Source organism: Melozone crissalis, unplaced genomic scaffold, assembly GCF_028551555.1.
Source record: "Melozone crissalis strain CALT ecotype California unplaced genomic scaffold, PUWL_Pcris_2 ptg000038l_1, whole genome shotgun sequence".
Taxonomy (NCBI): domain Eukaryota; kingdom Metazoa; phylum Chordata; class Aves; order Passeriformes; family Passerellidae; genus Melozone; species Melozone crissalis.
Window position 1 is genome coordinate 5,190,741 of NW_026535816.1, and position 11,746 is coordinate 5,202,486.

Consider the following 11,746-nt stretch of genomic DNA (forward strand, 5'->3'; position numbering starts at 1 on the left):
CATCTATCCAGTGCTTGGGAGAAGTGCTCAAAGCTCCATGCTCAAAGTTCCATGCTGCTACTTTGCCAAAGTGTGACACAGTACACCAGTGGCTTAGGAAAACAAGCTGCAGACCCTCGACTGCATAAGGACCTAAAGGGCAAATGCAGACTGTTAATTAAAGCTATAATTCACAAAATCATCCCACTATTATTTTAGCACATCAGTCTTCTCAGGCTAATATTTTGGTCAACAAATATTTGAAGTTGTAATTTCAACTGTTAATGGTAATTTTAAAAAAATATCAAAACATTGACACTTTGATCCCAAGTCACTCCATCTTGCTGAGGCTGGGAATCCTGTGGGATGGAGAGCATCCTCAGCAAGTCTGCTGATGACAATAAGCTGGGTGGTGCTGTCACCATGTTGGATGGAAAAATGCCATCCTGAGAGACACTGACAGCTTGAGAGGGGGGCTGTGTGACCCTGATGAATTTCAACAAAGCAAAGTGCAAGGTCCTACAGCTGAGTTGGGACTGTGCCAAACACACCTAGAGGCTGTGCAGAAAAGTGACTGAGAGCAGCCCTGAGGAGAAGGACTTGGGTGATAGCTGATGAAAAACTTGCCATGAGCCAGCAGTGTGAGCTAGCAGCCCAGAAAGCCAAAAGTATCCTGGGCTGCATCAAATGGAGAGTGAGCAGCAGGTCAGGGGAGGGGATCCTCCTCCACTCTGCCCCCCTGAGCCCCCACCCCAAGTGCTGGGGACATTTCTGGTACCCACAGCATAAGGAGGACATAGAGCTGTTGAAGCAAATCCAGAGCAGGACATGAAGTTGATAAGAGGACTCAGGTGCCTCCCCTACCTACAAAGACAGGCTGACAGAGCTGGGGCTGTTCAGCCTGGAGAAGAGAAAGTTGCACAAAGACCTCATAACAGCAGCATCTGAAGGGCATACATGGAAACCAGAGAGCAACTGTTCATCAGGAACTGCAGTGGTAAGACAAGGAGTAAGGGGTTCACATTGAAAAGGCAAATTTAGACTGGATAAATGGAAGAAATCATTTACATGAGGGTGGTGAGGCACTGGCACAGTTTACCCAGGGAAGTTGTGGAATGCCCCATCCCTGGAAGCATTCACAGCCAGTCTGGATGGTGTTGTTATCATATTTCTAGAGCCCCATACCTTCTGGGTGGTTTTCTCACAACCAACTCTTCTCAGCAGTGTTGCTGCTGCTTCTCAGGGCTCCTCCCAGGCTCTCCCTGACCAGCCAGCCCACCCCCTTTTATCCCAGTTATCTTCATTAGCCACAGCTGCTGCCCAATTAAGGACATCACAGCTGCAGCCCATTAGAACAACTAGGACTGGGGCAAGGCCACTTACACAATACACATATTTTACTAGAACTCCTACTATAGGATGGGGCCCTGAGTGACCAACTCTAGTGGAAGGTGTTCCTGCCCATGGCAAGAGAGTGGAGCTAGATGATATTAAAGGTCCTTCCCAACCCACACCATTCTATGGCCCTTTACAATGCTCCATTTCTAGAAAGGTGATGATGATAAACCTGCACATATAAGATTTCTGACTATTAGGCCAGACTTAAAGAAGACAGTTTACAATAGGAACATGTAATCAACACACAAGTCTGACCTGGGTGGACATCCTAGAGGGCCATGATACACAAGAATTCATACCCCATGTACCTTTCCAAAATATATTTCATCTTTCTTCCATGAAAGATCTGCACCTGCAAGTTGCAAAGCATAAAGCATGTTGTTACTGTATTTCTGTATATACAAAGGCAGCATTGTTATTAGTGCCATCTGCAAGACACACATTTGCTTAGACCATATAGGTTCTGTATTTGTTGAAAATAAAGGAACAATAAAAATAGAGTGTTACTAGATCTGTCACAACAATATTCAAATGTACAACTGCAGTGGTTTTAACACTGCATTTAGATGTGGCTTGCTATTTTTCAGCCATGAATCACTGAGTTAATTAAAATTCTATAGCAGCATTTCACTATTTTAACTCTAGCTTCATTTTTATAAAATTACTTTGTTGTATTCATATTGTTGTTATCATATTTCTAGAGTCCCATACCTTCTGGGTGGTTTTCTCACACACAGCTCTTCACAGCAGTGTTGTTGCTGCTTCTCAGTCAGGGCTCCTTCCAGGCTCTCCCTGCCTGGCCAAGCCCACCCCCTTTAATCCCAGTTATCTTCACTGGCTACAGCTGCAGCCCAATGAAGGACATCACAGCTGCAGCCTATCAAGAACAACCAGGGCTTATCAGGGCAAGGCCTATATACAGATATTCAAATACATTACAGGTATTTTACTAGCACTCCTACTATATTACTTTAGAGACTGAAAGCAAAACCTAAAGCTAAGGTCAAACTTCATACAGATTCTACCCAATATTTCCAAATTCCAGGTCAAGAGTTGAACCAACAGATGTGTGAAGTTTTACTGCCAAGTAAATTTAGTGGCCTACTGAGACTTAAAAGGATCACCACTAGAGAAGACTTTCAATGTCCACACCCCATAAATAATTCTCACAGATCACTGCAGTACAGAGGAAAGACAAAGAGATCAGCAGGAAGCAGCAGACATCAAGCTCACGTTCACAGAATTACTTGGATGATTAAGCCCAAGACAGCAATTCTCAAACCTAATGTAGCTTCAGCAACTTCAGACTCCCACATGAAGTGGGCATGAGTGACTACTGCCAGTCACATCACTGCTGGGCAAACTCTGGGGTGCACATTCCAGGTGCTGTAAATGACTGGATGCACATTTCCAGCAATTACAAGGATAAGTGAAATGTGGGACCTTCAATGACACACAAGTAAGTCTGCATGTGTACCTTTACTTCTGAAGTATAATCACAGTTGAAACAAGCTTCTGTTCAGCTGAACCACTGTCAGTGTCTGAATGTTCCTTTCTCTCTCAGCAATGACCAAATACTATCAAATCAGCTCCCTGAGAACCCACAACCATAATTTAGGAATTTTCCCACCTATTTCAAGAGGTCCAATCCATTAAATGCCACACTGGATACATGCTGGTAGCACTGCTTCCTGCAGAAAACGCAAAGATCAAAGATCTTTCCAATAGACAGCAAATAAGGGGAGAAGAGTCAGTGAGAACTGGGGTACCATTCCCCTTCCTTCTACCCTGTGCTTTTTTTGAACCACACACTCCAGAGGGTGCCTACAACCCCCTTTCACCTCAACAGAGCTACTCATGCTCCATAGTTGTTTCCAAGCCCAAGGAAGCTCTTTCAGAGGCCAACTTCCCTGGCACAGCCAGGGGAGGGGAACACAGGGTGACAAAGGCCCTCATCATGAAGGAGGCATTGAGCAGGTGCTCTCAGACTCACATTGGGCTTTATCTCAGAGGAAAGCAGCACCTTCTTTTTGAAACACAGGTCCTAAACTAATCCTGTCAGAGCACTGAGGGGTTTGTTACTCAACACAGGTGCTTTGCCACAGCCCAGTCTTTAATGAGAGAACAGGGAACTTAGAATCCTGTTACAATGCCTGAACCTGTTGTTATCACATTGTTGTTATCCTATTTCTAGAGTCCCATACCTTCTGGGTGGTTTTCTCAGGAGCAGCTCTTCACAGCAGTGTTGGCCCTGCTTCTTCATCAGGGCTCCTCCAAGGCTCTCCCTGACTAGCCAAGCCCACCCCCTTTTATCCCAGTTATCTTCATTAGCCACAGCTGCTGCCCAATTAAGGACATCACAGCTGCAGCCCATCAAGAACAACTGGGACCTACCAGGGCAAGGCCTATATACAGATATTCAGTACTATATTTCCCCCTTTTCTTTTACTTACAAATATTCAAGTACTATATGAACCAAAACACTTAAAAAGGCATATTTAATAGCACACTTGTGGCAAACTGAACACACTTCTTAAAACACAGATCCCAGGATGTCTTAAATAGAGCAATTTTGAGCTGTTAACTTGATGTATTGTATGGTGGAATGTTTCCTGAAGGAAAAAAAAAAATCTGAACAACCTTTAGATACAATCATTTAATCTTGAATCTGACTGCTTTTGAAGCATCAGGTTTGTGAGTACCTCAACAACATACTTTATCCTCATCTCTGAATTCTTCATTATAACTGGGGAGACTCCAGGCAAAATCCAGACTATAGAAATAAATATAGTGTAAGGGGACACATGCCTTGGGAAAGCTGAACTAAAGACCAAAAGATCCACTTTTCAGTTTTACAGAATGTATTTTTCATATTTAAAGCAAGACTTTAAATATGTCTTACTAAGGACATCCTGGAGAACCAGTCTTCTTACACTTATCTCCTTATGGTCTTTTAAATATAGTAAATTAAGGTGATTCAAGATAAATTACTTCCCCTAAAAAAAGTTAAACAAAGCAGCTGTCAATAAAAAAAGTGTGGAAATATTTCCTGGTCATGCCTGCAGATCACAGAAGAACAAACAAAGTTTTCTTCAGGGGTAACAAAGAATAGTTTATATATCTATAGTTATCTCTTAACCACTAGACATTGTATTTCACTCTCTTACTCTTAAAAGTTTTAATTTCAGCTGATCCTATTTTCTTTCCTCTGACCCAAGTTGAACTTGCAAAGGGTTTTGTAACCACACTAAAATAATTGTGAGAATTAAATGTCAATGAAGTTCTCTACATTCACAATCTATCTGCCAGACTCTCTACATTTATTACAGTGTAACCTTTACACTCAGATCTGAAACAGCCTCATTTTTATAGAACTTCCTTTGCTTGTAACTTCTCTCCACCTTCCTAATCAGCATGCCCCTTGGTTTTCCTTAAAAAACAAAACCCAAAAAAGCTAAAAATGGGGCTATGAGAATGCCCAAGACACTTACTACACTTTTATATATTGCTCAATACTTCCAATATTTGTCTCTTACTGAGAGTTGCAGAAGTAGTGGATGAACTCGCCCTTCATTTCTTCAAGTATGAATTTTATGGAAACATTTTCCTTTGCTGCTCCTATTCTGAAGAACTTTCTGCTGGATTGAATTACAAATGCAATATTAGCATAAGTACTCAGAAGAGCTTTCTCTTCATGGAGAATTTTGAAATGAAAGTTTACTTCCCTACAAAATCACCAACAGACATGTATGCTAAAAAACAAAAATCCAGTTCAGACATTAAAACGTGACTGCAGGCAAAGTTTTTAATTCTTTAACATCTCTCTAATTTTCAGCTGTCCAACTTCTGTTGGGGAAGGAAAGATGGAAAGTGAACAGCAAGGTGTGTGAGCAGGCATTGTTTGTGCAGCTCCCTGGGAACTCTGCACTGAACAAAGGATCCAGCCCAGAGTGGAAGCACCACAAACTCTGCCTGCTGCCAGTGCCACCAAGGGCTGCAGGGAGAGCACACAACTCTGGGGCAATGTCCCCACAGAAGGAACAGGGATCACAATGTGCACGTGAGAAAGGACCTAGACAATTTTTCCATATATAAACTGATGAACAAAAAAAAAGGTACTACATAAGAGTTTCTGTATCTGCTATTTTTTTCTTTTCCTTCACTGTTGTTGATCTCAACCCAACAAGTGAGCATGGCTGCCTTCCACTCCTTTAGCTCCTGTACACAGCCAAACTTGTTCAGAAAATGCTGTGTACGTGTTCAGACATTATTTTACTGGGAAAACTTTCATGCTATATCAAAAATATTTCTCATGAAACTCCAAAAGCAGAGCATTCACCAATGCTCAGGAATCCAGGCACACCTGCTCATGTTACTGACTGAGGCAGCTTTCAGCACATGTGCTTATTGAGGAGCTACACCTGAACTGCAGCACCATACCAGCTCTCAGCTATTCACAGAAATGCCAATCTAAAAATAATCTGTTGCCATTTTTCAGAAGCACCTAAAGCACCCTTGTGATTACAATCTCTACAATTATATTGAATCAAATGATCTGTACCAATTTCACCCCTCAGTATTTTTAGAACATGCACAGAAATTATTTCATCTGCCAATGCTGTGCAAGAGCATTTGCTCAGTGCAAGCTGACTACATGCCAAGCATTGCAAAAACCAAAGAAAATAAAAATCCCAGCATGTCACAGTGCCTAAAACTGTGGTCAAGTTCATTGTTATTTTATCAGAGCTCCACAAAAAAAAAATTCTGTGACTTAAATTATCAGTTCTTTAGTAACTAGTGGCACTGTTCTGTGAATATTTCAGTCAAGACAAGAAAATAACAAGATGACAAATGGCAGCCCAGCCAAAGGTATACCACATTAAATCTTAAAGGGCGAAGTGTAAAAGAGCAGCTTTAAATGTTCAAAAAGGAATTAAAAAAAAAACTTTTTCAAACTGGATAAAAAAGCTGAATATGTACATGTAACTCAATCACTCCATTTTCTACAAACGTAGCTTTCACCTTTATTCCCTTAGATAAAACTCAACATATTTTCAAACAAAAAATGAAGCTGGGAATATTTATGAACATTTATGAATATATATGAACATTTGTACATAATATAGTGCATTGCAGTGCCAGTTGTAATGTACTGGTGGGGGAAGGTTTAGAACAAAACACTTCCCCCACTCCCATTTAATTCTGACAAGACTGAAACATGTGATTCAAAGGTAGCCCAAATTCAAGTTACTAGTTTATTTCAGTAAAATCACCACAAGTTTTAATCTTATATTTATATCACTACATTCTGTCAGAAAAAGAGGCAGCACAATAATAATTTTAATCACTATGTGATTGTATAACTAACAGTTTAAAACTATAATGCAAGGCTGCCTTGATTATATCCACAGGCTTTAAAAAGAACAGAAAATGGCACCAAAAAAATATTTTCACTACTGATGCTTTTGAATGTGAAATTTTAATCACCAGTGATGCACAAAACAGTAATGACATAAAATGGCATTTATTGTTTGTGATGACGCTCAGAATGTCTCACTGCAGGGAAAAAAAGAAGGATTCAGTTATTTAGTTGCTAGATTATTCTCCAGGGTAGTAACTTCCACCAGCAGCATTTCCAGTCTGAGGCTGCAGTACCAAGGGGTGCCCATCAGGCACTGGTACCTCTCAGGCAAAAACATTTCATCAGATCATTGAGAGGTGCTGATACTTCACTGTCCTGATCATCTTTCCATGCCCAGATTAAACACCCAGCTGCTAGCAAGGGAAAGTGAACGCTCACTGGGAAGCCCCATGGCTGGAAAAAAGCAGGAACCCTCTGGAATTCTACTCCAAGCTTTATTCACCAAACTCAATATCTACATGAACATCATTCAGAAAGTGTCTGTTTGCAAGGAACAAATTATTTGGTGAACTTCCCTGTGGATTTCCTGTTTGTTTCCTAAATTTGACTTCCAAAATTGCTTCTCAGTCAATGAATTAGTCAGTTTCTCTGGTTGTCACAACCATTCCTTTATGTTTTGAGAAGGAAAGCAGGATAAATTATGCAAGCTGTAACCACTTGTAGAATCTTTTGATACATGGAAAGAAAAAACAAGGATGTCATCAGCACTGAAAAGAACAGCATCCCTTTGCTAAAGAGAATTGCAAAATATCTTAATCAGATTCCTGCTCTTCTAATGAGGAAGTCAGAATGATACCCATCAAGAGACACATTTGATTTGTTCAGTGCAATGATTAAAATGGACTCATTAGTGCAGGGATGAAAAGACTCCCATTAGTGACCTGAGAGAACTCACACCACCTTGCTTGATTTATATCTTACTTATATATTTATTTATATTTATTTATTCATTCTGACAGGTGTACTTTAGATAGTTCATGCTAGAACATGTTGAAAAAGCATCTGCACAGCATTTATTTAATCAGTAGCACAAACACTTCAAAAATCTCATAGCAGAACACACTTCTCATATTATGACCAATACTCACTAAGTTCTCATACATCTTGATTTTCAAGATAAATCTTGTAAAGTTCACTTACATTACCAGTAAACACACATAGGCATCTTTCTCACCAACTGTGCTGGCAAGAGTATTTTATTATTTTCTATTTGAGGTAGATTTTCCCAAAATAAGTTTCAAGTCAACTTTTCCTTTAAGAAACACTGAGAGCCATAGAAATGTTCTCCCATCTGATAGCAGCATTTTCTTATTTTCATATTTATCTAACTCATACTATTCACCCTCCCTTCCCAGGGTTCCTGGGTAAAAATCTACACCTATTAATACAGCAAATTTTATAGAACATGCTCAAATTTTGCTACCAGGGTGCAGCAATGAACACTTTTTACTCAGTGACTTCTTTTTATTGGATATAAAAGAAAACTGAATTGAGCCTTTTCATCTTTTGGATGAAGAAAGCGAAGTAACTGAGGATGAGGAAAAGGAAGGAAGGGAAAGGAACAGGGAGCAGTTTCCACTGAGCCCCAGAAGCAGAGAACAGGGATTCTCACAGGGAATTATGGTCACACCACTGCAGGAACAGCAGGGAAAGGACTAGGCAGCAGCAGGGATGCAAGAGTGAACTCACCAAGTACCTGCATAGCCCAGCCAAAAACCTTCATGCAAAAAGAAATCCCAACACTGATCTATTAGAACCTGCTTTCATACATCTCTTCCAAAGGAAAAAGAACTTTGTCTCAAAGTTATGAGCAAGAGAAAATGACAAGGCCCTGATTACTTGGACTTCAGAGACGCAGCCGAAGCTGTGCAACGTCCAAAAGAAAACCTTTCATAAGGGACTAATAAAAGATGAACCTTTGTATCCACTTTGTATCCATGAAAGCATAGCACTACTCACAAAACCTAATGAAAACATCCCAGCAATTCTACTTTGCAAACAGCAGCCTGAGCTCCTGTTAATATACAAAAATATGGATAAAAACACAAATTGAAGACTCATAATCACCTTGATACTCATCCTTCCCCTCCACCACATGCAGACTGGCAGAGTTAGAGACACCTCCCACCACTTATCTACCAAGGCATCACTAACTTGCAGACAAGAACCAAAATCCTTTTCCCATCCACTGCTTTGGGTGATTAGTCATTCCCTAAACCAGCCTAAAGCAAACTCATTACATTTCTTCTCGTTCCTGCACACTGGAATGCCAAGGCAACTCTGGCCGTGCGCTCATCTTCAGCAGAGGCTGCTTCAGAGCCCAGCTGAAATCTCTGAAGCTGCACAGTGACACCAGGAAGGGACAAAACATCCACTGTGCTCCTCTATCCATCCCTGGGGGGCACAGCTGAAACTCCCAAGGATCTGCTCTGCCTCCAACTGCTCCTAGGGGCATCACAGGAATATTTAGGAGCAGGCTGTTGAGAACTCAGAGACTTGGGGAATTCTGTTTACTCACAGCTCAGCGTGCTCTGCAATGGGACTATGAATGAATCTCAGAAGGACTTAATGGGAATGCTGCAGTGTAGCATGTTAAAATTCCCTATCACTAAAAAAAAATGAGGTTATACTGAAAAACACTGGAAAAGCTGAAGATAAACTTCTGTTACAACACATATATAGATATAACCAGATGGACTTAACACAAGTAGTTCATCTCTTTTCTTTCTCAATTTGATTTCATTAATATTCTGTTCAGTTTCATTTAGAGACACAACAAAGAACTTGACAAAACTTGCTGAGAAAAAACAACTCCTCCCGTTAGCCCTATCAATGTACAAAGTTTATAGATTTCACACTGTTTGTTTAAGATACCCATAGCTATAATCACATAGATTCCTCTTCCTTTCCCCATACTTCCCCCCCACAGATAAAAGTACATCCAAAAGGCTCCTCCAATGAGTCAGTTAAAAATACACAGCTGAATCATAAGCATATTCTGAATACAACTCTAAAGCCAAGGGGGATACTATTAATACATATAACTAAAGACACAGCCTTGGCTAGCTGCTTTTATTAATATCTTCTCTATTCCACTTCTCTACAGCTGCTGCCACAATGTTTCTCCTGCCACTATCCCTTATCTGTTTCTTTGGTTTGAAAATGAAATCTTTAAGTATATCAGCTACTCTGTCTTCTGGCTTAGTTTTATATTTGTGAAGATTTTTGTTAGAAGTTAATATTCAAGTATATTAGCTACTACATTCCATCTCTTTTTAGAAGTTTCTGGAGATTCCACTTCCGTGTAAAAGACAAAATATAGACTTTTATACCTTCGTATTTAAAGTAAGGATACGAGGTAAAGTTACCTTTTTCCTACATATGCCCTGTGTTTACATGCACAAAAAATTGTTTCTAATATTCAGTGTTGTTATTTGCTTCCCAGTTCTACTCAAGCATACCATTTAAGGATCAGCACCTCATTTTGCTAAGCTCCACAGAAACCTGACAAAGCTTCCCGTAAGGACACACGACGGAACAGGTAAATGTAACAAACACTGACGATCGACGAAAACTCCGGGAAGGCTTTGAGTACTTGATCAGAACTGCAAAACTGTCAGAAAAGTTGGCAAAACGTGTACCTGCTCAGGAAACAAAGTTTCTGCTGATACTACTCTACCAGCAGCTGCTTCCAAACATTTTATGCCATCACTTGAACTCCTTCCTCTGCACGGTATCGCTCCAACTTGACACGTGTCATTCGCCTATCGCTGCAGGACAGAGGCTTCGCCTTCCTCTTTCTCTCGGGCTCTTATCTCCAGCCTATGGCCAAAAACAAGCCTTTCCCCTTCTCCCTACAGCAGGGGAGAGACGAGGGGCCCAGAGCAGAGCAAACAAGCCGCTGCTCGACCCGTTCCCCCCGGCAAACACCGCGGGCACTGCCACCCGTCCTGCCCCGCTCCCGGCCCCGGCCCCTCGGCCGAGACCCGCCCGGTTCCCGGGGCCGGCTCCCAGCTCTGCCCCTCAGCCGCAGCCCCGCGGGCCGGCAGGAGCGGCCGCGCTGCCTCCGGCCCCGTGACACCGGAGCGGCCCGGCCGGGCCCCGCCGCGCAGGCCGGGCTCCCCGCATGCCGCGGCACGGACAGGTGCAGCCCTGGGGCCGCCCGGGGCCCTGCGCAGCCCGGGCTCAGCTCCAGCCTCCCCCTCCTGCCCTGGCCGGCCCCTTCACCCGCGCTCCACCATCACCCCCGGGCCCGCACAAAGACAGGCCCGCGCCCGCCGGGCCGCGCACCGAGGGAGCGGAGCGGAGCCGAGCCAGGCCAGGCCGGGCCGGGCCTCCTCCACTCCCTCCTCGGGCGGCGCCGGTGCCCCGGGCCTCCTGCCCGCCGCCGCCGCCTCCATCTCCCGCCTCACCTCCTTGGGGACGAGCTGGTTCTCCTCGCTGGGCACCATGGCCGGCGGCGCGGCGCGGAGCCCGCAGCAGGCTGAACCGAGCGCCGTCGTCAGCAGTAGCGGGAGGCGGGGGGACGCCCGCGGCTCATCCTCCCCCTTCTTCTCCTCCTCCCGCGCCTCTTCTTCTTCTTCCTCTTCCACCTCCTCCTCCTCTTCCTCCGCTTCCACCTCCTCCGCTCCCGCGGGCAGCGCCGCGGCCCCGCCCCGCCGCCAATCCATGGCAAAATGGCCGCCGGCGCGGGTCTCGCGAGAGCCGCCCCACCCCGGGCTCGCTGCGTTCCGCCGCGCTCATCGCCCTCGCCCCGGCCGCGGCGGGTCCCGCTCCCGGGCCTGCTGCCGCTGCCCGGCCCGGCCGAGCCGCGCGGTGTTCACCGAGCACGAAGCGCGGTGTCGGAGCCGCAACGCGGAACCTCCGTGGGCGGCCGGGCCAGAGCTGCCCCGCGCATATCCATGGCGCCGGGATAACCCCGTCACGTTACCCTGCTCTGGGGAGCGC

The 11,746-nt window shown here is 44.0% G+C and overlaps 1 protein-coding gene across 3 annotated transcripts in view; it reads right to left on the reverse strand.

Moving 5' to 3' along the window:
• The window catches only part of USP47 (ubiquitin specific peptidase 47), a 51,408-nt gene extending 39,965 nt beyond the window's left edge, over nucleotides 1–11,443 (reverse strand). For all 3 annotated transcript variants that reach the window (XM_054283657.1, XM_054283658.1, XM_054283656.1), the window contains exon 1: nucleotides 11,212–11,443. In XM_054283657.1, coding sequence (XP_054139632.1) covers nucleotides 11,212–11,250 — 39 coding nt within the window. In that variant the 5' untranslated portion in view covers nucleotides 11,251–11,443. The remainder of the gene's footprint in view (nucleotides 1–11,211) is intronic.
• Nucleotides 11,444–11,746: the final 303 nt, after the last annotated feature.